At 32.3% G+C, this 27,669-nt stretch overlaps 1 protein-coding gene across 5 annotated transcripts in view; it reads right to left on the bottom strand.

Annotated features, from left to right (window-relative positions):
• Positions 1-27,669, bottom strand: part of LOC143248825 (tudor domain-containing protein 5-like) — a 103,317-nt gene that overhangs the window by 12,977 nt on the left and 62,671 nt on the right. For all 5 annotated transcript variants that reach the window (XM_076497617.1, XM_076497613.1, XM_076497615.1 and 2 more), the window contains exons 15-20: positions 21,496-21,573; positions 18,299-18,416; positions 8,086-8,165; positions 7,201-7,269; positions 5,161-5,263; positions 595-695 (exon numbers count right to left, since the gene is read on the bottom strand). In XM_076497617.1, the coding sequence (XP_076353732.1) occupies positions 595-695; positions 5,161-5,263; positions 7,201-7,269; positions 8,086-8,165; positions 18,299-18,416; positions 21,496-21,573 (549 nt within the window). The remainder of the gene's footprint in view (positions 1-594; positions 696-5,160; positions 5,264-7,200; positions 7,270-8,085; positions 8,166-18,298; positions 18,417-21,495; positions 21,574-27,669) is intronic.

The following is a 27,669-nucleotide window of genomic DNA, read 5'->3' as shown; positions in this document are numbered from 1 at the left end:
TTACAGGTGGGTATAGAAAGAGGTGTTTCATTGTCTATTTTATGGTTCTGTAACCAAATAAAATTGAAGGCTACAAAAATTATGCTTTGACTGGGTGATGATGATATTATGATGAGTGATTTAAATTAAATTTTTGTACTTGTTAGAAGGATGGTAAATAAATTAGAGAATAGAGGGATACCTAGAAAATAAATAGAACAATTCTCACATTAACGGATATTATAAATTTTTAAATATTGCCTTATAAGAGTAAAAACTTAAAACTTGTATACTATTAATATACGGATTATTAGCTAGTTTTATGTTGCATTTATTGGTACACTACGAAAAAAACTAGGTTCATTAAATTTTGTATTTAACTTACTAAAACCTCGTGACATGCTCAGAAAAAAAGATACCCATGGAGAGAAAGCTAACCTTAATTACTTTAAAAACAATTACAAATGAAAGTACTAAGCAAGCTTAACAACACCAAATCTATCTGAGAATTTTTGTTTGGCAGGTAGTATTTCTTTACAAAAAAAAGAAAAAAGAAGAAGATTCTATAATAAAAAGTATTTTAAAAAAAAATTGAAAAATTTCCCAGTACGTCACCTCTTATTTTCAAGAACATCCAGTGTAAATTTCAAGATATATACAGGAATATCAAGAACAGTCAGGTCATCTTCCTGGAGATTCTTGTTAGATGACTCACCCTAAAACAGAGAACTTATTTACAGTACCAAATTTTAAACATTGAAAGTTTACACTTTTAAGAATTAACATAAAAAATGAAATGTTCACTTACTTTATGCATCTTGTCAAAACTGCAAAACAATCTTGGCAGTACAAAAACAGAAATTACATTACTTCAGTATCTTTATGTATATACTTAAAAATGTTCACAGTGCTACCTATTTACGTTGAGGCTATTAGACCCTTGTAAAGTTTATGAATATGGTAGGTTGTTGACATTGCTATTTCAAGATGGCAGTGAGTCACATGGAACAAAATACATTATCCCCCCCATCCTCAGGAATTCTCCATACAAACTCTGCAAAACATTTAATATTTATGTACTCAAATTCCATATTTTTGTCCATTAACTTGAAAATCCTTATTTAAGGAATGTTCTTTGTAAAAAAACAAACAAACAACATTGTAGTAACTAGAGATGTATTCTCGTCAACAAAACACTCTAACAACAATCAGTAGAGTTTATGACTAATTAATTCATGTGATAAACTCTTTTTAATTAGAAATGCAATCAGTGTATCCTTTGACATCTGTCATTGCATGTGTTTGTTTTCTTAAGTTCTCCAATAGCTAATTTTTTAAAAATCATTACTCTGGATTACAACAATTTGTTTCTTATTAAAGTTTTCATGCCTGCAACTGTTTTATTTTTAATGTCAAATGCATATTAACAAGCAAGTCAAATTAACAAATATGTGGGAAGAAAATTTGCACATAAGCAAATAAAATGACATTTCACTCAAATTCAGTATCATAAAGCTATCAACATATCAAAATTTCTATGCCATAAACACTAAAAGTCACAAAAACATTTAAAACTGACAAAAAATGAAGGAAACCAATCAGCCCCAAATATGGCTATTCCAAAGCCAAATTGTATGAAAATATTTTTACAATATTAACAGTTATACTTAACCAACTCTAGTGGTTAAATGTTGGTCACTTTTGACTGACTCATTAATTAGAGGGTTGTATAGTGTTTGTAAAACAACAAAGCACATAGTTCACATTTTGCCATTATTAATTTTTTTGAAAAACTGCTTTTGAAAGAACTCTGTGTGTGTTTCTGACATAAAGAAAACAATGAATGTTAAGATGTTAGAAAACAAAGTTTTGTCTATGTGAATTATTATTTATCTAATTCAATATCAATATAAAAAGAATTTTTTGCTGAAGTAAATAAAATTAAAGAGTGGGCTTGACTTATGTGTAGCATTGTACATTGAAATATATAAAAAAGAAATTACATTCAAACACTTCAATATCTCTATACAGCTTAAATATTACCTTTGGGAGCAATAAGTGTTCTGAATTTAACACTTGAAGATTTTAATACCAGTTTATAAACAAACTAGCTTGATCATTCTTCTCTCCATTTGTTTTAAATATTTACCACAAACAATTAGCATTAACCCTTTTTGTACAGGCTCAGTATAATAAACACAAATTCATCTATACATTTGCATATGTTAAGTATTTGCACTCTAACTTTTGATACAGCATGTGTATTTTCGTAAAATCTGATAGGAGTTAGTAAAGATTACAAGTATTTTGTAAACGTAAAATCAGATATTTTTAAGAAATATTTTTACTAAAGATTTGTTTGTGAAAATAGTGTTTCTTTACTAGTCTGAGAGGAAAGAGATTTTAAATTATGATTAAAAAACATTCTTTGTCCCAGAAATCTCAAATATTATTTGCATAATCTCTAGAACCTCCTAAATACATAAACTTTTGTTTTCAGTAAGACCTTATATTTTTGTTAATTTCTTTACTCTAACTGAGAAATCTGTCATTTGACCAACCTCATAAGCATCATAAAAAATTAGGAAATAAATATAAGTGCTTTTTTGTGCTAGAATGACTATGTATTGTAACACAAAAATACAAATGTTTAGTCTAAGTAGCTTATGCCTCACAATGCTATTTATTTACATATATATATTTATTGTCTTTTATTATGTTAACCTTCCAGACATGCATAGCTAGCATTACATATCTTGCACTGACCAGGTGTTAGTATACTCATGTTACATAACCAGTAATATAAAATTGACCTTTAGTCTTTCCTGCCTTGGCTACATTTTAGTGAACTAGTATTTTGTAATACACAATCACATTTCAATTATTATACATGTATATATATTATTATTATTTAGAAATAAATTATTAAATTTATTTTTCTTAAAATATAGAGCAATAAAACAAGAAGTAAAGCAAACAATTATCTCTTCTCGCTATGACCTTCATACTTAGTCACTGCTGGATGTAGGCTACTAAGCCTTTTAAAAATTCAAATTTGACATATCAAAATTTTTGTTAGGTTTTATATACATATACATACATATTATATATACAGTTGAATAACCAAAAAAGCATAAATAACTATTCTGGTATCTTAGAATTCTACTATAATTTATGAAGCTCAGTAACTGAGACATACTTAAATTTTGAAATTTATGAAACTTTGTGTAGACTAAAGACATGACCTACCACTTTAATATCATAGAATGAAAGAAGATAGTAGCATTTTCACAGAATAAAATGGCTGAAAAAACTACTCTGGGGACATTCTGAGCTGTTGATTGGTTATTCACATGTCATTTCTTGAAGAAAGTGTATATAAGTGAGTGTTTCCAAAAATGTAAAGAGGTAAACACTTCGTTCAGTACATAACAAAAATGTAAAGAGGTAAACACTTCGTTCAGTACATAACAAAAATGTAAAGAGGTAGACACTTCGTTCAGTACATAACAAAAATGTAAAGAGGTAAACACTTCGTTCAGTACATAACAAAAATGTAGAGGTAAACACTTTGTTCAGTGCATAACAAAAATGTAAAGAGATAAACACTTCGTTCAGTACATAAGCCATATCTCAGAAAAATAAAAATATATGAGGTTCTTATTTTACATTGTAGCTTGATAACATTAGTAATTTGAGCTCCTAATTTGTACAAAAACATTCTTAGTATACTGACATCAGAAACATCTAAAATTTAAACAGTGTTGCATTCAACAGACCATGTGACTCACTAAAATCTATATTTAGGCATGTTGTTTTAATATTTACTTTTAAATTAAGAAATTAACTCATATGTAATATTGAAGTTTGAAGTATAACCTACAAACTTATTGACAAATTAATAAAATAGTAGTTTATTAAAATTTTGAATGCAAGTCAATAAATTCAACAAATGTGATGATCTGTGGTGAAAGGGTTAATTACTTTTGTGCTTCATGGAGTGTGTGAAATTATTTTGTAAATATTACATTTTGTTTGCACATATTTCTTAAGATTTCTGCAGTGTACCTCAGGAAAAAAAACTGTATAACTAGATTCTAGATCACATGAAGTTTCATTTAAGCTTTACAATGCAATACACTGGACCCATTTAAGAAAAATACAAATTGGTTTACATTATTGAAAACATCAAAAACATTTTATTTTATCTTAGCCATGTTGTAATTTAGCAAAACTAGCAAAACAAAATTTCTCCTGATACACAATGACACAAAGATTACATTTTAAAAATAGAATGTAAATGTGGGTGAAAACCTGAGAAAAGACTTGAATTTTGATTTGATATAATTTTTTAGCTTTCTTTTTTTCAATTAAACTGGATTTCCTTTATATTTATTACATCTGCAAGCATGAAGTGTGCCTTTATGCAATTTTAGCCTAACATGCTGAAACTGTACAAAACATTTTTTAAATCTGTTGTACCAATGGAATTTCAATACACCTCACTGAATAACAACAAAATACACATTTTAAGCATAACAAGTCTTAAAATGTGACAAACAACTATAACACGTATTTTGATAATTATACATGGTAGTTTTCAAGCAATTACTTGCATGTGACATGAAAGTCATACCACTTGCTGACAACAAAAGCCAAAAGCAGTACAGTTTTGAACTAATAATTCAAAATATTTATTTTGATTTACAACTAGAATTGACAGCTGTATCTTACAGAAACTATACATCATTGTAAACTTCTGTTAATAGATAATAAATCCAGACAGGAAAATCCTTTTACTATAAATTTACACTTAACAGCTGTTGCTATAACAACTGTGATCACTGGTTAGTTCTAGTTTATACTAAATTAAGAAATATTAATTTGGCATTTTGATATTTAGAACTTTAACAATTAAAATCTAACAGAACAATAAGCATCTTATTATTTGTATTTGTATAGGGAAGGACCACAGAGAAAAATAAAACTAATAACTCTTTATATTTGCATCATAATACAAGAAAAAGTTTTTCAAATACATATTAAACTTTGATCATAGCCATAAAATTATTGCACAAAGAAACTTTACAAGCAGTCATTGATATGACATTCAGTTTCATACATTTTAAAGAATTAAAAAAACCCACTAGGATATTGTAATTCTTACTAAGTAACACATACCATCCAATAGGGGTCTTTGGGATCAAATTCCTGAAGCAATTTCTTGATTTTGGGAATAAGAGATGTAGATGGATGTCTAAGAGATTCCAGTATCACACAAACACTGAAAAGTATTTTTAAACTGTTTAACAGGCATAGGATCCACACAAGAAAAATACTAAAATCATAAAAAGGAAAAACTAATAAAGTTTTAACATTATTGTTATATTAATCTAAAGAAAACCCTATCTAAACTAGTCATAATAGACATACAATGTTGCTATTTAAAAGTTAAATCTTCTTGCACACATTCAAACTGTAGAGAAAATGGCATTACAGAACTGAGTAACTAGTTATTGTATTGCACAACAAGTGTGGCCACTAGTGTGTTTTGGATCAAATTATTATTTCCTCATAGCCTGGTAGCTAGTGCAAATTTGGAAATGTTTGTTGGCAGTTCAGTTTCCAGATATCAACACAGAGTTCAAATTGTTAATCAGAATCTAAAAATAATAAAAAAAAGAGAAAGTAGCAGAAAGATTTAGTTTGGGAATAAACCCACCAAATGTATATACCCAACTCACAGATTTGATGTTAATACCAAAAATTCTTCAAACCAAAAGCATCATGAAATTTTAATTACAGTAACACAAAAAACTTTAACACTAATTGAATCACCAAGAATTTCATAGAAAATTTATTTAAAGGTAGATTCACTAAGTAATTATTATAACACCAAAAGTATGGACAATCTTTAGTATTCTAACATTACTAAAATCAAAGCAAATTTTTGGCTACTGGATTTGGAATTATTTAATAATCTAGTTTCAATGTGGTACCACCACTCTCTCAGAAAATCATTTATAAACTTGTATATTTTCATGTAACAGTGTGTTAAAAGTTGGAGTTTCTATTTTCTGATCCAAGAACAATAATTGTTATTTTCAGTCTTTATATATATATAAATATAAAACAATTAAAGCTTTCATTTCTATATCAAGTTCCTGATTAGTTCATTTTTACTTTGTGTTGTGTTGTGTGTGTGTGTGTGTGTGTGTGTGTGTGTGTTGTGTGTGTGTGTATAAAGAGAAAGATTTTTGATACCACTGTCACTCTTTCAAACAGTTATCATAGTTTGTGATATATAAAACATTGTACAAATTTATCAGCTTTATCACCAGTGCAATATACCACATCATGGCACTAAATTAGTAAAACAAAAGGTGCATGTTTGACATATTCTCTCCTCCTAAATTTAACAGAAAGAATAATTTTAAAGTTCCTCTAGTTTAATTTACACTATGTAAGTCTTCAGCCTAAACAAACCTACATAGTTTGTATATCTGTAGAAGACTGCCCTTATGGCACACACTTTTCCTTAAGTGAAATATAATAAAGTTCAAAGAAATTAGAGTTTTCCTTTAGTAATTAATGTTTAACATGTTTAATGGAAATTTAAGACTGCAAGAAATTAATAAATAAATAATAAAATAAAAATTGACATTCTCAGTTCTAGTTTAAAACAGCTTATGTTCTTTTTTTCACAATACCAAAATTATTGAAAAAGCTGAACTGTGTAGTGTTTTAATTTTCCATTAACTCTGTATTCATACACTTAAAATTCAAAAATAGTTAAATAGTTTGCAATCCACACTAAGTCTTTACTTATTCTTCATTTTGTTTGTATCCAGTTTTAATAATAAAGAGAATTCCCCAATGTTTATAACTGTAAATACGTGAATAGACTGGCCTTCATGTTTCTACCCCCCCCAAAAAAAAATCACAATATTTTGGGGTAAAAAAATAATAATTAAACTGATTTCTCATGTATATTATAAATAATTTATAGGTTATTGAAACAGTATCAAATAAGTAAAAATAATAATTATAAAAGGTATAAAACTTTTCTTGTATGAATTAGTTCTAATGAGTTAAGATTTTGCCTCTAGAGTTGGTTTAGTCACACTTTGGAAACACCCTAAGTAAAACAATGGATAATTCAATTGCTTTTTTAGTACTTAGAAGTCAATCCCTTTATATTTTGCACCAAAATATTTGTACCTTGCCAAAGGACAAAGTTGAATGCTAGATTTGACATGGTCACCATTTCTAAAACCTCTTACCCGAAATCTGGGAAAAACCAAAAAAAATATAAAAACTTTCAACAGTTTGACTTTAATAACAGTACCTTCCTGTTTATTACTCATATATCTGAAACTTGGTTAATATATCATTATACACAGCTTTCCAAAAATTGAAATTTGATACAAAAATCTGTTATGCTAATTAGAATAAACTGTTTTACCAACCAGAAAACTCATTGAGAAATAAGAATTTTTTTAATAGAATAGCTAGAATAACTTATATACTGACTACAATATTTGTTATACAGATATCTTATACTGATATAATGTTTTTAAACAATTATTATTCACCAAACTACTAATATTTATTTTCAGCTCCAATAAATGTTAAAAAAACATACACATAATTATCCTCAGTTTTAATAACTCTAAATATAAGAAACATGCCTTGATAAAATAAAAAAAAACCCTAAACTTAATTAACATCCTGTATTAATCTAATATTAACTTAAATTTCTACTAATGTTTCAAAGAAGCAGCAAATGCATGCTTTATTACAGTCATGTTTTCTGAAACAAATTTTTTGGTTTATCACTGCTCAACGGTAATCCATACCATTAAGTAATGAAATTAATTTTGCCTATAGAATAAGTAACTTGACAACTAAATCACTATGTATCAATATAACAGAAAACTATCTTGTCTTGTGTTATTCAATAGAACTTTCTTTTTTTTACACATTAGGAAATGATATTTTGAGAGATCAGTGACTGTAACTATTAAGTTAGCAAGTCTGTGGATAAGATTACTGGAAGACAAAAATCTGAACAAAATGTTCTCTAATATTCATATTTATAATTACCTGTCCATTTCATTGAAGAACTCTTCATGGTCAGTGATGCAGAGGCCAACAAATGGTACATTTATGCACTTCACCTTCAACTTCAAGACAAATTAATGAAGTTTTAAATACGATTAAAAATTCTTTGGTGATCAAACAACTATCACTGTTAAAAAAAAATTCAATTGATATATACACATATTACAGAGAAGTATATATTTTTTTACACATAACTATCTCTTCAGTAGATAAATTGATAAGCACAAAAATCTGACCACATCTATAAAAACAACAAGATTTATGTTAACACAAATTCAAACTTTTCTAATTAAAAATATACAAACAAATAAAATAATACACACCACTAAGAATTTTGATAAATATGCAAAAACATATATGGTTAGACATAAATTATCCATGTACTTCTTATATCAGAACAAAACACCTTATCACAAACAGCTAAATGTATATTGCATTATAAAAAGATGTTTAAAACAATAATTTAACATGTAGTCCACAAGTTATTTCCATCAAAATAAATACATGTCACCTGTGGGATACACCTGTGCACAGTAATACAGTACATTGATTTTGTTTTTAAGACTGAAACCTGCAAATTTTAAACATGTGGAGCAACTCATCAGATAGCCAATAACAACATCTGTTAGCAAACCCAACTATTCTTTGGTCAAAGGACAAAATATAAATATGAATACTTTTGATTATATTTAGTAATATTTTAATATATCACAATGTGTACTAGCTCATATATTCGAAGGCAAGTCAATTTCACTTTCATTATATCCCACACCATCACCATAACCTTCAACCTGTGATTGGCTTCACTATATGACATAACCACAGAAGACTGAGTTAAATTACAAAAAAAAGATAGAAGCTCTTTTTCAGTTTAATCATAATACTTCTTTAACAAACACTTCTTCTGCACATGTTCATGCACATATTTAATTTGTTGACATGAAATAATTAAATGAGAATACTAAACAATATACTTTCTTTCTGAATAAGTACATTTTTCCTACGTAATTTATAGCAACAGAAGGAAATTAAATTACATCTTTCCAATGGAAACATATAAAATGCATTTCCACAAATTGGCAATGTTTAAGTCAAAGAAGCTTTTCATTTTAACTTCCTAGTTCACAGGTGGCTTTTGGTCAATAATCATTCCTGCTCTAACAGATAGTTTGTCTTATTTCATGAACTTGAAACACCACTAAGATCATCCTGTAAAATGTGGTGATATCCATCTGCTTGGCAATTTTCTGCCCTCAAAGGCATATCATGGTTGTGGATACTGAATGGCCCTCTTCTCTTTGTCATATAACCTAAGCCTTCCAATGCTGGCCACTTCACACATCCACCCCTCATGGTTCATTAGTTTTCATTATCTCTTTTTAATTATGCCTGTTGTTTTTGCATTTCTCACACAACGTTTTCATCAATTTCAAACACATAACCAGCCTTTCTGTTGCCATGTTATTCTGCAAACTGAAAATCTTTCAGTTTCAATTTGGCTATGTAACTTATGTTTTTTATTCCTAGTTTTGACAGCAGATATCATACAGAAGTTATTTTTACAACACTAATTCATAAAATGACAAAATTCAACAGCCATCATGGTAAATTAGTTAAATGGGTGAAAACTACCTATAGTAAGAATACAAGTGTAGAGGATGATATTTTGAAAGACTTCCATCTTTTATCTTCAGATCAATATGTGTGTATGATATTATAATTTATAATACACTGGTGGATTGTGAAGGACTTTTTCTGACTGGATGGTCTACCTTGTTTCTGATTATCAAAAGACTTCCTGTGGATCCAACCAACTATAGCCATGGACCACTCACAATAGTACAGGTTTCATTGTGTTCATAATGTAAAAGGATTCTTTAATTTTTTTAATCTTCCAAACTGTGTCTGTGTTGCTGGTTTGCAAGGTGCACATGGGAGTGGGTCATGTGCCTAAAAGTTTCTTGGAGTACTTTTTCACCAGTGAAAGAATATAATACAAAATGTGTTACTTATAAGAAAATATAGTTTGTTTTTTTCTTTCATCATTTCATGCAGAGTTGTTTATAAAATTATAGCAACTCAGAATATTAGCTTCCAAAGAAAACTAAATGAATAAACTTACAAATACTTTACAAAAGATATTACATATTTTACTTCCTGCTTGTTAGCTAAATTATGTAAAAGTTTTGTTCATTGATGTTCCCCATTCAACCATAGATGTATTTAAATAGAAAACAAGATATTTATAATTGAAATATCAGTTTACTTTGCCTTAAAATCAAATAGGCAAATTCAGACCAAAATTACTAACTTTTTTTTTTCAAATAATAGTTACAACTATACAGACAGCTGAAGTGAGCTAAACTATGAACACTTTAAGTATTAATTCAAAATACTGTAGTAATATTGTTCCTTTGTTGGAGGGTTCTTTTAAATTACATGTAAAGAATTACTTGCAGTCCAGTCCACTTAAGTGATAAATTAGTTTATTTCTCCTGTCACATGTTTGAACATTATGGTAACGTTTAATTCATGTTCACAAATCGTGCTAAATGCAGAATATTAATTTTAAAAATCAACTTACTTGTACAAAGTAACTCAATGTGCAATAAGTAATGCAGATTCAACTACTTCACAAAAACACACCAGCTTAATCGTTCTACTAGTTAGAAAACAACTACCTTTTTAACTATATCTTACCTTTAATGATTCATTCTGAAAGCTTATTACATATTAAATTAAATTACTGACTTATTCATACACATTTATATATAACACTTATTCCATATATTTCAAAAAGTCCCTATGTTTTCTCTACCCCTTTATAATGTTCTAGGCCTATTCTCACAAACTTACTTAATCTTAACATTGTGTACCCTCTAACTAATATCTAAATTATACCATAAAATAAAGTATATAACAACACCACATTACTACTTAATTAATATGCTATAAGTTAATGCAATTAAAATGATTCCTTTTACTAAACCTCTATTGAGCAGTGTCAGTATATATATTCTACATGCATACACTTAGCAATGAGCATATCTAACTAAATATTATGTTCAAACTATATTACTAGTGATTACTAGAGCATTGTTTCATGAGTTGGTTTTCCTCACAGTTAAGAATTTGGATGTAAACCTAATAAAAACCTCATAAAATTCATCCAGATCAGGAGACTTAATCATACATTAAGCAACATGAAATAATATTTACAATAAAGTAATAAAATTAGTACAATCTAGCTTAATCTTTAAAGTAAAATAATAGACATTAAAAATAATGAAAACCAATAAATAAAAAGATTAATAAAACCTCATGTATAAAATTAAATATATTAAATGTTCTAACCACACTGTGATAAAATTATGAGTTGTTTAGGATGATGTTCAAATTAGAACCACCATAATATGGTAAAAAATTATAATTTGTTAGGCCCTCAACAGATTTTCATTAGTACTCAATCCATAAGCTAAATTATCATTGTAAAATAATTTTTATTATAATAAGAATTTGACATTTAACAAAAAAGATAATAGTTTCTAACAGATACTCAGCTTCACAAACAGAAATGCTACATTTCTTGCACATCTGTTTAGGAGACTTACATGTCACTAGCCCACCTAAATTCACATGTTCATCATGAACTTCCCTGGTGCATGACATCATTATGCAACAAATACCCCACCCTAACAAGAGGGTAACACAAATTCCATGTGCATTAACTCTCCTATTAACTTGCATTTGTGAAATCCTCATTTTTGCATGAGACAAAAAAAAAAGTAAACTAGAAATCAGGAGGAAGAGTGGGAGGTGACTCTCTATCATAAATACATTTTCAGATTAGGGAAATATTAACTTCAGACAAAATCTCAACTATACACACATAAATGCAAAAATACCATGTTGAAGATTAGTCAATATAAAACGTTACCTAGATGGGTTCTCTTCAGAAATTACCTGAAAGGAAGTTCATGTAGTATAACACATGTCCCCTGCTGAGACAATGCTAAGTACATAAATTTACCATGCTAAAATCAGGTGTTCAATTCTCCTTAGTAGACACAACAGATAGCCCAATGTGGCTTTGCTATAATAAAAACACACATCCACACACATGACATACACTGGTAAAAGCTCTACATAGGCACAACAAACAAGATACCACGTTTCATCTTGAACAGGGTCAACTCTTTCCCTGCAATGTTAGGGGAGGGAGAGGAAAGTGAGCTCCAAGTGTTGCAGGAAGAAATGGAATGGGAACAAAATAATGCAGGCACTTGTGTAGTGTGATGAGGGCATAATCAGACTGTACAGAAAGTGTTCTCTTCAACTCAACTGAATAGGCTTTGGCTGCCAGAGAAGAGTATGCTAGTTATGTGTGATGTTTGTAAGCAGTGACATATACTACACTGACAATGCCACAACTTCTAATTGTTTTATGCTAAGCCTAGTCAATGGGGATTTTACATGTTCCACCACCCCAGAAGTGAGGAACTAGTTAGTTGCAAAGATCTGCCATGCTCCACTCAAAAAAGAAAAGAAGGGGAATTTCAAATAGGGGAAACCTGGAGGAGTATCTATATCTCCATCAGACACTAGCTAAAAAGGTCTTTTATGGGAGGCAGTGCAATGGGTGATTGAAAATCCCTATTTTTGAAAACCAGCATAAAGAAAATGGACAGTTACCTCTCTGGTACTGGCTTTATCTGTAATAATCAATGGAATTGGAATGAATTAAACAACTGAATAAATTTGTATACCTTAAGAATACTTCACATAGCCTTGTGGAATACCCCATCTTACAGTAAACAATGGTAGGGTCATGGCTTGATTCAAATTTTGAGAAATAATCATACCAAGGAAGTCAGTATCAGGATCTTTTCTGTCAATAAGAGAAACACACATGCTCAGTCAAAGACTGAAGAATGGTGACTGCTGGAAGTCAAAATCCTGTGAGAAATGAAATGTCCAGGCAGGGAAGAAAAGGAGCAATGAATGTTTGGTGAGTTGTTTTACTTGCCCATCTGGAGGATCCAGTCCTAGGGGCAGTGAAGATTGGAAGCAAAAGAATGAGAAAGGTGAATAACTGAATGCAATTAATATGAAATAGCTTGCAAGCATCCACATTCAATGACGACTATACCAACTTGAAGAGTCCATAGACCCATCACGTAAGAGTAGAAATAGAAGTTCCACAGATGAACAGATGATGGCATCAACTCCAAAAGATAAAAGTCTTGATCAGGATACAGGAGTCTGAATGATCATAAAGTAAAGAGACAGAAGGAAGGAAGAGGGCAGAAAGGATAGTTATGCCCCTGAGGAAAGAGAAGTCTGAAAGAGTATACAAGTGCAATAAAAGTGGTTGTGAAAAGTATCAATAGCACAGACAACCAACAACAGTAATAACAGGTGAGAATGAAGTAACACATGAGATGGTACAAAGACCAAGAAGACAGTGGCTCAAACAGAACACGCAGCACATAAAACCACATTAACCCAATGACTACCAATGCACTCTTTAAATTTCTTTCTGTAAATGTCAAAAAGTGTTACTGAATTACATTCCACATTTAATTACACCACTTTACTATCAATGATTTTACTGAAATCATTATTATCAAGTATATTATAATTCAGTTTCATTATGTCTGACATTTTGTTCCTTATTTTAAGAGAAAATTCTGAATCAGTAATTTAGATTTCATTTTTTTGTCACATGATGCATGTGCAGTTAAAGTGTCTTACTTGTTTTTTTATTGCTATTCAGCTTAGTCTAAGTATCCATACAATTGTATAGATGAGCTTTTATTCACACAAGGTTAAATTCCAGACACACTTCATCTTAAAACTGTAAACATTACAATACAAAACTTATATCATTTTCCCCCTCTGACAGAAGCTATGCCCACTTTTCAAAAGTAAAATCCCTGTTGCTAAGTGATCATCTAGAATTGAATGGCATACTTATAAACGATAGAAAAAGCACATTTCACGTTATAATATTTCAAGGTTATCTTGAAACTAGTGTGATATATCCATTCAAAACCAAGTCACAAAGCCCACTGTTGAAGATCGTTGTCTCTAAAAGCCATTTATTCTCACCTTATACATATTATCTTGATAAACAGTTGAACTGCATCTAGGTTTTACTTTTATATTTCACTTAATTATGCATTGTTTGTTTTTTAACATTCTTATTTGAAAGATTTAATAATTTCTGTAAAATAAACAATATTTCACTTCATTCCACAAAGCATAAATAATCAGTGATAAAAAACACAAAAGGAATAGATATCATTAAAAGAAAAAGGTTGAGACAAAGTTACACATCAAAACCAAAGATATTTTAAGATTATTTAAGGAAGAGATACAAGTAACAGATGTATTTCCATTTCTTAAATTTAAACATTTCATTACCCTGTATCTTGATCATAATAGCTGAATTTAATGCGACATAATGTAAATTAAAATATAAACATAATATTAATTTAACAGGTTCTAAAGATTATGCAAATGAAATGTGAAAACTGTAAAATAAAAAAAATAGTATTTTTTTTATTTAACATGAAAAATTGCCTTGCAGGTGAACAATTCACAGTCAAATTGCAAATAACTATAATAATAAATTTGTCTATAGAATTAGTAAAAAAATGAGATTAAATATTTTATTTCTTTGAAAGTGCATACCTACAGTTTTATTTTTGGAATTAATTATAACAAGAACAATGCTATCTACTTCAAATGTATGAAGCCAATACTTGTAGGGTTAACGCTACTATTTTCAGGGTGACATATCAGGAATTTTACCTGTGTATCAATACATACTGTAACTCTGAGATTTCTTATTATATCATCACAATAACTGTATCTTATAAACAGAAAATGACATTTGAATTTAATGTTTTTACTAAAAATATGTTATTTATCTATTGTAGTTATTTGAACTCAAACTCTTAATAAATTGAGTGCAATGTGATTTTCATTTTAAATATAAAAATACTTTCCTTGATTTTATAGTTTTGTATTCATTTGCATAATTTTCAGTACCTTTTTTGTAGTAAATACTTATATTTTGTTTTCTATTATTTATTTTTATTACTAACTATATATTTATCATCATCAACATACAATACAATGAAGTTATTAAAATTAAGAAAAAGAAACTTTGTTGTAGAATATCTTAAAAAAGATCTTTTGGTTATATTCATAATTTTAGTTCTTTTCTTTTCCACGTGTAGTTCATTTTTAAATGTTTTATTTTCATTTCTTGTCCTTTACCTTTTATTACTCATCTCAGCACAAGTAAATAATACACTCACAACATAATCATGGTATCTTCAGCAGAGATGCACAAGTCTTCAGCAAAATTATCTTACCCAAGCATAGTATTTCAAGCCTTGAGAATTGGCACAAATTATGATGAATATTTTAAATAATGGTAAATAGGGAAGGTGTGAAAGAGAATGAAGAGGTCAGGGGAAGAAAATGCCATGTGGTAATGGGAGAGAGAGAATTCAGTAAAAGAAACCACCTAATAATCAGAAATGGTAAAAACTGGCAAATCATGGTCAAACAGCCAATTACAAAATGCAGAAAGATGAAGCACACTTGGGTGTCTGGGAGACAAGGAGTGGCAGGTAGATCAGTGAAAAACAGACCACTACTGTTTTTGACAGACTGACAAAAGTGTTAGAGTGATAGAAATGTGACACAAAGAAGTTAACAGACAAATTCCACACATGAAAATGGAGAGATTGCTTCCCATGGTGAAAAATGAATGTGTTAAGTTAGAGTAAGAGTGAGGGAACATTGGGTACATGAAGAAGGTGTCTGGACACTCAGTGAAGAAGCAGGTGAAAGTAAGGTTGAGGCAGCAAAATATACTTCATATTAGAAGTTGAGGTAAGACATGTAATGAGTGAAGGACCTAAGGGAGGAGTGAAAGAGAATGATAGAGGAATATCGGAGTCAAGAGGCATGGAAATGGCATCAAAGAAGTACATACCCAACAAAAGACCCGGGAATGAGGAGATAACTTCATGCTTCAAATGTAGCCTGCCACAAGTTACATAATTACAGGCAAAGAGATGAACCTAATGTGAAGAGTTCGTCCAGAGCCCAAAATTAAAGTTTCTGGAATAGGTGTTCTTGTGACAGTAGAATTAAGAACCTGCTATAGATATATTGATGTGGCTTGTAATCCACTGATTTTGCTAAGAGGGACAAAAAATGGTAACATGCCTCATGAGCAGTAAAGGGTTTGAGCATACTGAGAAGGAGCAATTATCTGTCTTGTTTCCAAATGTCAGAAGTCATGTTATCATCCAGAAAAGTTCCTTAACCCAAAGATCACTGGAGGAGGTGCAGGAATGTATACATACCCTAAAAAAAAATGAGGGGTTTCAGGGAAACCAGAGTCTTCAAAAGTTAATAAAAAAAAACCTTGCACAGGATAATAATGAGAAGCACAAATCTTATTGGCCAGATACTCTATAGCCTGTAGGTGAAGATAAGGTCATGTTCAGTAGAGACAAGAGATGAAGCAAATACCTTAAATACCAAATATTGAGTGCTTGTGAGAAGAGACTTAGATATTTTACAAGCCATCCCAAATGAGTAGACTCTTTAGCAAAAGAAGAGAGGTGGGAGAAGAAGATACCACCCATAAATTGTCTCGTGAAGTCAACTGTTCGAGAAAAGGAATTGCAGCATCAGGTTGTGAAAATAGTGGGTGAGGGCCCTCACAATATAAATTAATATAAAAAAGAGTTAAAGGCATGGTGAAGGGAAGAACAACAAATTGGAGGATGCAAATCTGACAGATGAAATGTAGAAAGCACATACAGGATGGTTCAACAGGGATGAATATTAAGATGTCCAACACCTCAACCATGGCCAATCACAGACTGGGTTAAAAAAAATAACATTTCATAATAATTTAGAAGATTTTATAAGTTACGGAAATGAAATTTGAACTTTGCACTCAGCCTAGTAAACAAAACTAATCAATATATTCACAAATAAATATTAAAAATAATTAAAAATAAAAAAAAACTAATATTTTTTGGAAAAAATACTGTAATGTTTAATCAGGAGTCTGCCAAGTTTTATAAAAATGCATATACCATATTAAAAGTTATAGTTTGAAACATTTAATGAGTAAAAAAATTTTATGAACTCGGTTAAATTGACTAAACCTACATGGAAAGAGTTGAGTGTGAATTTAGGTGAGAATTACATGAAAGTTAGTGGCACACTAATCTCAGTGGGATACACACAAGGAAGATGGAATTTTTGTCTGTGGAGGTGAGTTATCACCTCAGATATAATAATTAAAATTAGTAACAATATATACAACAACCAGTACTGTTAAGAAATAGCTTTAATACAATTGTTGCTGTGAAATAAATACTGTTAAATGCCTATAAAATCAGCAAAAAATAAAAAACATCAACTGTCAGGGTAGTGTCTCCACTACTAACATATATAAAGGACTTGTGTAACTGTTGGTCATTTTATTATCAAATAACTGTGGGAGATTAAATATTCCATGCATCATCTACTCTGTTACTTCAAAAATTTCATCGCCCATTATTGCATGATAAACGTAACATAAACATGGAATGATCCAAGACAACAGGCAACTGCACTGAAAGGTGATAAGCTTTGATCAATCCACCACTGAGCACCGTCAACTGAATGGTGACAATTATGTACACTGTTTTTAAGCTCTATGAGATTTTAATTGTTCAACTGATATAGGTGATGAAATTCTATTATAATAATTAGTGAGAACTCTCGTTAAGTTAAAAAATGTTATACAACAATCTTTGTCCCCAAAAATAATTCCGTATTTGTTTAGCAGAGGCAATTAATAAAATAGTGTTTACAGCCAAAAACGAGCACCATCAATAGATTAGTGGTAGCAATTTTATGTGATATTTCAACAATATCATGTCTTTTGTTCTGAAGGTTTTACAATGGTGCTATCTCATTTGTAACAATACAAGTAAAAGAAAAACATAATATCAATAAATCTCAACTGTCTTGAGTCAGTACTAACAACTAAGATAATATGAATATTATATACTACCTTTAAACAAATTATTTTTCCTGACATTGAATTCAAATATCATCATTAAAAAATCACCAAAATATTCCATTTCTTTTTCCCTAAAAATCTTACCATAATTTGTAAGAGGCTTAACTTCCAAGACATTAAGTATGCTATATCTTCTAAAGTCAGGAAGGGTTCACCACAAAAGTTGATTAAGCTGACAACACAGCCTTCTTTTAGTTGAATTCTAAAAATAATGAGTATAATTTCATATCATATATTTATGCATAAAGACACACACACACACACTACATAAGACAGTTCTATTTGTCAGTTTAATTTTTTTCAAACATTTTCCATATCTGATCATTTTTTCTACTTACTAAATATTTAAATTTATTGAAGTTTTATGAAGTATTTCATTTATTATACATTTGTTTAAAGTGACATAAAGAGCACTCTGTAAAGAGATACTCTCTATGTAAATGTAAAACTGGCTTATTTTACAACACGGAAGTGATGATTGTTATAGTAAAAATACAAGTAGAATACAAAAAAACAACAACAAAGAAACAGGTAAATGACACAAAAAAGTCCATAAAACCAACCACAATGGATTTAGTGTTCTTTAAATGTAACATGAAACAAGGAAGAATCATTGTGGAGTTACACTTCTAAGGAAAAAATATTTTGTTTCAGATATCACCCACTAACAACTTGAAGAGTCAGATTTAAACATTAATTTTATAATGTGCTTACTGCCCCAAAGTGTGAAGTTCACTTTTGTACCAAAAGAATACAAACCATGAACCCTTGAGTTCCCATTTCATCACAGTAAAAATTATACTACTCCCATTTGAAGATATCATGTGATATAGAGTTTTAAAATGGCATGGAATAGTTAGGAAGAAAAAAAATCACACAGTCATAAAAATGCATCAATGAAGACCTTCCAATTTTATTATTATTATTATTAATGGTTACCAGTTCTAGTTTGGTTAGAAGCTACATGTCCTTACATCACACTAATAATTTATTAATGATTTTGTTTAACAACAGTTTCAATTGATCTTAAAGAGAATACAAAATACAGAACTCTTCTAGGGTTAGGAACCTTATGAGAATCAGTTACAAAAACAAATGAAGAGATACTGTGGATTATGCCTCACCAAACTCTCAGAATATGATACTTGGGATTTGTACATGTTGTGCCTTCAAGAATAGAACTTGCGTCTGTAAAATGAGACTAAGAACCTTTACTTTAACATCACACACTGTTCTATATACTTATCCATAATGTGTTAGGAATATTTAGAACACTGTTTTACAGTAAGACTACTTCTTGTTTCAATAGTATATTAACATTCTTTTAATGTGGTGGTTAAATTGTGTACACATCGACTTTTTACAAAGTTACATTAAACATTTAATTAAACTACCTCATTATAATTGTATAAGAAATAAACTGGCATCAAAAACATTGTTCATAAATTTTAATACAAGTTTTGAGTTATTAATTTTATGAGGAAATATTTTTCCAAAAATCTTTAATATCCCATATTATGAGAATAACATTAGTTCTCTAGGTCTTCCATCTTTTCTAGTTTATTTCCTACTCTTACTAGAAGTACAGAATTTAAAGTAAATTATTCACTACAGGCTAAGTATACTTTTTATCACTTTTAATCTTATTTGCCTAAAGAGCTATAAACTACAAATCAGATCCACTTGGGATACCCACACCTACTAACCTATTCCCACCTTTCAAAAATTTCCATTAGTTCTTTCTGATATATTATATTATATTACAATGTTCATAACCAATAGAAAGCCAAAGTTTTAATCTAGCAAATGATATATTATCTTAACACTATTTCCTGTACATTTTGTCCATCTCATCATTCAATCTCAAATTTATTTTAACAGGTGTCACACTGATGAGCTTAGATCAATTTTCAATGTTTGTTATTACATAGTTAGGGAGCCAGCAAAAGTATGATAGTAAAAGCACATTGTTTGTTTCTGCAGGCTATTATTCTGTGTTCTTTGGTTCATTATTTAATTAAATAAGAATTAATCTAGTGTAGTAGTACCATTTATTTTAAAAAGTAGGCTTAAATGTAATCAACAGTGGAGAAAAAAAAAAACAAGAAGACAAATGTAAGGACTACTTTTCTTCTTTTTCACTTGTATTCTTTATTTATTATTATGAAGGTTAATAAACTGTAAAAATCAGCAATGTATTAGATTAAATAAGGTAAGTGACTGAGACAATAATAAAAGTTATTCACAAGATACGCTTAAGAGCAGCTCATTTATGCACTACATACTTTGAAATGGTAACATAAGCTGAACATTCACTGAGAGATGTACAAGTTGTATGGCAAAATTATTAATTAAACATAGTCAAAATGTCAGTAAAACAATAAAGTTAAGTACATATAGACATAAACTGTTATGAGCTTCAAGCTGTGAGATAAATAACTGTAGTTTCCTATTATCTGCAGTCGTTTTACAAAGAAACAAAGGTTATTCATATTTATTTTGCACTTTTGCTTGTGTCATGATGTCAGTCAAACTGATGGAAAGCATACAGAGTTAGAACAGAAAAATGACAAAATTTCACCAACAAAAAAAATGCTTGTTGTGAATTTATGAGGTTTTAAAGATTGTACAAATGAAATTTGATAATTTTCAGATGAAGAAAAGTATTTTTAATCTCAACACAAAAATCGCTTTGGCTCCATATATTCATGAACAAAATCTTGGTAACATTATTTAAACAAAAAATCTTTTTTTTTATGCATGAAAGATTTTAAATGTTTATTGAAAATCTTGCAAGAATTTGTAAAGGTACACAAAGCATTTTACAAATTATAGTATGGAAACCATAACAGTCACTTTGGTGTCACAAACTCAATCAAACAAAACAAGGCTATAGAAAGAGAGTTAATACTTACAAGCGTTTGTTATTTGTCACATAAAATATTAGTCTAAGAAAATATTTCACTTTTGGTACAGATTAATTTCAGTACAATACTCAGCAGCTGAACAAAACACAAGCAACATAAAACATCTGCTGATCACTACAAATATAAATTCATGTAGTGTGTAATAAACTTACCACTCTTAAGCTGGAAGTTAATTTCTTGCAATACCTTTCTGTAACGTACTACCTTTTTCAGTGACACAAGTTAACTTCAGTAAAAAATTAAGAACTAAAAAGTTCAGAAGATGAATATGTTTTAAAAGTTACTTCATCAAATTAATTTTTATTTGTAATTTCTTCTGAACAGAATTTAAACAAATCCCAAAATTTTCAATACCTTTGTGCATGAATGTTCAAACTGATTTCCAAATCTTTCATTTCTCTGACGAAGTCTTCATCTTCTTCAAATGTTTCACTAAACAACAAACACAAGCAGATATTTGACAAAATACATATTAGAAACATCAACAAGAAACATTATAACCTCAAAATAAAATGAGGTTGCTTAAGTCTTGTACTATATTAAAACATTACATTCTTTCACACAACAATGTAACTCTTCACAGATAATTGTCCCTTTATCATACAGTTCTAATCCTGATGTTTAAAAGCACATTTTGAGTATTCCATATGATTATGCATTGGGAAATACTGCAAACACTAGTAGTGTACAAGCATGATAAATTTAAATTTATCTAGCTTGGATCAAGGTTTGGATTATGCCTGACTGATATATAATTTCTTTTTTTTTTTCTTTGACAGATGACTTTACCTAAACAAACATCCACACGAAGAACAATATTTTAATAGATAAATACTCGCAACCTGTAAATACTTTTCTGTCTCACTGTCAAAATTTATCTGAATTGATTGATTGATTTAGTGTTTTATGGCACAAAGCAGTTAGGCTATCTGCGCCAAACATCCAGTGAAAAGGTAAAAATAAATTAAATGTAGTAAAATACATGAAAGGGAATGAAGGTAAAACAAAACATCATTGAAAAACAGAAAAAGCATAAAATCAATGTTAACACCTAGTCTACAATGTTAAGAGAGAAAGTAGAGTAAAAGAAGTTGTAAAGGACTTTCTCTAACAAAATGGCAATGATCATAACCCGCCAGGAAGACTAACAGGTAAGCACAAGAACCACCGTCAGTCACCTGAAGTTGGCCTTTCCAGTTCTGGTTCTGGGTTATGTTGTCATAACAGCCATTATCAAAAGGTAAAGTAATAAAGTATTAAATGACATGCAGCAAAAGTGTAATAACAACTCGCCAGGACGACTAACGGGAAGTTCAAACAGCAGCGTTAGTCACCCGAAGTTGACCTTTCCAGTCCTGGTGTCAAGTTATTTAATGTTCTGGCCATTTTACAATGTCAAATTGAACCAGAGAGATTGAAACTCTGAAAAGGGAACCACAATTAAAAAGGTGTGATGAATAAATATCAAACATTTAAATGAGGTTAAAAAGATTAATGGCCATTAAAAAATTAAAAACTTTATCAAGGTCGACAGTGTCACCATCACCAATAACACTGTCCAATGTTACAGATAAACCCTGGGAAAATACATGTTTAAAATAGTGCCGTCGTTGAGAGTCATAACGATGACAAGAAAGTAAAATGTGGCTTATAGTGATTTGAGTGTTACACAAACTACACACTGGTACAACAGTTCCAGATAAAAGAAAACAATGAGTTAAAAAACTGTGACCAATGCGTAGTCTAGTTAGAACAACTTCCTCTTTCCAAACCTTACAGAAGCTAGACGGCCAAAGCCCAATATAGGGTTGAATTTGAAAAAGCTTGTTGTCAGGTTGCTCCAAGTGGACTGCCAGCTGGCACGGAGCCGAGCCTTGAATACAGGACCATAGTCCATGTACGGAATAGGCACAGCGGTGATAGTGCCAGAGCAGATAGATTTAGCTGCCATGTCTGCAAGTGCATTCCTACAAATTCCAACATGGCCTGGTATCCAGAAAAACTGGATAGAAGTATATGTTAATGAAAAATGGACCAGTCGATTTTGAATATCAGTGAGAACAGGGTGTGAGCCAACGTGAAGTGATTCCAAGGCCAGCAGAGAACTAAGGAAGCCAGTATAAATAGTGCAGTCAGAGTACTGCTCAGCTTCAATATGATCCAGAGCAAGAGATATGGCATACAGTTCAGCAGTGAACACAGAAGCTGTAGAGGGGATTCTGCATGCAACCACCGAACAGCAACAAACCATGGCAGAGCCCACAGAGTCACCTGATTTTGAACCATCCGTATAAATTGGAATAGAAAGGTTGTTCGAAAGATGTTCAGTAAATAAAAGACAGTACTTCCAATAGGGAGTATCTGCCTTTTTCAGATGACTTAAAGAAAGGTCACATTTGGAAGCTGTAATAAGCCATGGGGGAATGGGCTGATCAGTGGATTCTGCAATGTTTTCCAAGAACAGACCCAATTCATCCAATTGCATCTGGATGCAAAGGCTAAAAGGAGCAATGGCAGATCGTCTGTTTTGAAAAAGTAAGACCCACTGAGGAAGGAAAATACATCCCCAATTGGGATGCTTTGGTAAGGAACAAAGCTTCAAATAATACAGTAAAGACAGTTGCAAAGGGTGAAGGTGCAGAGATGGTTCGTGAGATTCCACATATAAGCTCTGAATTTGAGAGGTGCAGAAAGCCCCAGTGCAGAGTCAAAGTCCTTGCTGATGAATGGGGTCCAGCACTTTTAAGGCCGAGGGTCTGGCAGAGCCATAGACCATTGATCTGTAATCGAGTTTTGAACGAATAAGAGCATGATATATATTTAACATAGAACATCGATTGGCTCCCCAACTGGCAGTATAGAGGACACGGAGGATGTTCAGTGCTCTTGTGCATTTGACCCGTAGCTGCTTTAAGTGTGGTATAAAGGTCAGCTTACGGTCAAAGATAAGCCCCAAGAACTTGGTCTCAGGGACCACTGGCAGCGAAACTTCACCAATACGGAGTTCAGGATCACGGTGGATACCCCGTTGGCGGCAAAAGTGCATGCAAACAATTTTAGAGAGAGAAAAATTAAAGCCGTTCCCGTAGTCCACTTCAGTACATGATTGAGGGCAGTTTGTAGTTGCCACTCAATATATCTCATGTTCGTTGACTGACACGAGATGTGAAAGTTGTTGACATACAGCCCATTCGCAATAGTGAGTTGTTCAGTGATAGCATTTATCTTTATATTGAAAAGTGTGACACTCAAAACACAGCCCTGAGGGACCCCAAGTTCCTGTATAAAAGAACGGGAAAGTGTCGAACCTACACGAACTTAGAATCTCCTGTCCATTAAAAGATTTTTAATAAACATGGGTAAATGGCCACGTAACCCATATATGTGGAGGTCTCGCAAAATGCCATACCTCCATGTTGTGTCATAAGCCTTCTCAATGTCAAAGAATATTGAAACAAGATGTTGGCGTTTGAGAAAGGCTTCTCTGATTGACGTTTCAAGTCGAATTAGGTGGTCCGTAGTAGAATGCTGTCGTCGGAACCCACACTGGATGGGCGAGAGGAGGTTGTTTGATTCGAAGAACCAAACAAGACAAGCATTAACCATCTTCTCTAAACAGAGAGAAACAGCTTGTCAAAGCAATTGGACGGTAGTGTGAAGGAATCTTGGGATCTTTCCCAGTTTTAGAGAGAGGTTATATAATAGCCTGGCACCAGGCATCAGGAAAAACATTCTCCTGCCAGATCCGATTAAAAGCAATTAGAAGAATATCAAGAAAAGCAGGAGAGAGAGAGATAGCGCAGCATGTCATAGTGTACATCATCAGGTCCAACAGATGTACTGGCAGAACAATGAAGGGCCATTTTCAGTTCCACCAGTGTAAAGGGACAATTATAGTCAAAAAGACACTCAGTTCAAAAGGAAAGAGGTGAACACTCTACCTGAGTCTTGATGGCCAAGAAGGTGGAGGAACAAGCAGAAGTGCTAGATACCCAGCAAAAGCTTTCACCTAGAGTATCGGTAATGCTCCAGACATCAGCTACCTCTTGGCCATCAAAGAGTAAGATGGAGAGAAGGACAGAATTGTAGTGCCCACTGACCTTTCGAATCCTGTCCCATATGACCTTGGAACTGGTGGTAGAAGATATGCTAGTTGTGAACTTAATCCAAGATTCTTTCTGGCTTTGACGTCTTACCCACCTAGCATGTGCACAGGCCCATTGGAAAGCGATGCGGTTCGAAAGTGTGGGATATCTACGGAAAGTATCCCAGGCCCCTTTTTAAGCCTTCCGTGCCAAGTGGCAGGCAGGATTCCACCACGAACGAGGATATCGTGGAAAACATATTGAGGTTTTAGGAATACACTGAGCAGCTGCTTGTATAATACAGTCAATTACCGCTCCACACAGTCGTCTGTTGATGGCTGATTCACGATAGCAGAATCAAGTTCTGCGAGAGCAGTGAAAGTGGACCAGTCTGCCTGATCCAGCTTCCATCGGGGCATGCAGGTAGGATGGCATCAACCACGGCAAGTCTCTCTCAAAAGCATAGAAAAATGTTCACTGCCTAGTGGATAACTGTCAACTCTCCATGAAAAATGGGAGAATAATGAAGGGGAGCAAACTGAGAGATCAATAGCAGTAAAGGACTGACTAGGTGCATGAAAATAAGTGGAAGAACCAGCATTGAAAAGAGAAAGATTGTGATCAGAGAGCATATGCTCTACAGAGGGACCCCTCCCATCAATAACAGCACTTCCCCAGAGGGGATGATGTCCATTAAAGTCCCCCAGGAGTAGGAAGGGAGACGGCAACTGTTCAACGAGAGCATCAAGGTCTGATTGATCATATGTCTCTTCAGGGGACAGGTAGAGAGAATAAACAGTGATGGTATGACCCAAGGAAACACGGATGGCTACGGCCTCAAAGGGTGTGTTGAGTGACAAAGACAGGGTGGGCACATGCTGATCAACCAATAGTGCCACCCCTCCATGTACTCGTCCATCACACAGCCTGTCTTTTCTGTACAGAGAAAACTGCCAAATGGTGACTGTATCAGCAGGTTTTAGAAATGTTTCTTATAAGGATAGACATACAGGATGGTAGGAAGTGATCAGTGTTTTGATATCATCCACATTAGAATGTAAACCTTGACAGTTCCATTATATCAAGGTGGCCATTTTTTAATGACGGGTAGGTGAAGTGGCTGTGGAACCCTTCTGTTTACGACCACGTCTTTTTTCCTTACTGTCCTTATTTGGAGGAGGTCTATCGACCTCCATGGATCCTGCCCTGGGTCGATTGGGCAGGTCTTTGTTGTTGGAAGGGGATTCCAGTGACTGAGGATGTGAACAAATTATTGTTTTGCAACGTGGGGTTGGAGAAAAAGATGCATCAGAAGAAACGCCTGTATTTGAAACTGAAGGAGGTGAATCTTGAGATTTGTTGGACTGTATGGGAGGAACAGAGATGGGTGTAGAAGTCAATTCATCAACCTTTTTAACCATGAAGGTCAAAAGGCTTTTCATTTGTTTTGAAAACGATTCTCTTGGAGGTACAGAGAGAGATCTGTCTACACTTTTACTGTAGTTGTGGAACAAAGTGTAGCAGCATATGTCTGAGATGGAGTGGCGGACAGCAATTTCCGAGCCTCAGGATAACTAATGGTATGAGTCGTTTTCAAATGCTGCACCTCTTTCCTCCAACCATTTTGGGCAAGAACGAAAGTATGAAGGGTGGGAGCGATTGCAGTTGACACAATGCGGGTCCATGTGACACTCATAGGCATCGTGGTCTTTGCCACCACAACAAGCACATGTCAGGGAACCACAACAGGACGTCTTTGAGTGGCCAAACCTCTGACATTGGAAACATCAAAGAGGGTTTGGACTATACAGCCGTAACCTGCAAGTTAGATAACCTGCCTTGATGGTGGCAGGTGCACATGGTGATGTAAATGTCAAAATGAGGGTATTTTTTGGCAGTGTAACTCCATCTTTGCGAGTGGAGATGCGCCTCAGTGTAGAAACTCCTCGAGTAGAGAGACCAGCAAGAATCTCTGACTTGGGGACGTTCTTCAAATCCCTCTCAACAATAACTTCTCATGATGAATTCAAGGTAGCATGAGGGGTAACCTCAATAGGTACATCCCCAATTGCCTTTGAATTCAAGAGGAGTTCACTGTGTTGGGATGTGAATGTTTCAACCAATGTCTCCAGATCGAAGTTTCTTTACTGACTTTGGAGAGCCAGCAAGTCCCTCTAGTCCCTTCTGAATAAAAAAGGGGGACATTTGCCCTAAAGGTTTTTCTGAAAGAGAATGTAATATAAGAAAATGGGGTACAGGTGTTACAGATGTTGAAGATTGCTGCTCAGAGTCTTCAAGACATGGTCCTTTAGCTATTGACTGTTTTTTCACTATTTTATTTAGATATTTTGTTGGAGGATGAATAAGAAAAAAGGAAAATTTCGGTACCCACTGATCCCACCCACCATGGAGCCCTACAAGGGGACGCACTACAATGTCATGC

Source organism: Tachypleus tridentatus, chromosome 4 (assembly GCF_004210375.1).
Source record: "Tachypleus tridentatus isolate NWPU-2018 chromosome 4, ASM421037v1, whole genome shotgun sequence".
Taxonomy (NCBI): domain Eukaryota; kingdom Metazoa; phylum Arthropoda; class Merostomata; order Xiphosura; family Limulidae; genus Tachypleus; species Tachypleus tridentatus.
The sequence above is the reverse complement of the archived record's forward strand: the minus strand, read 5'-3'. Positions and strand labels throughout refer to the sequence as shown.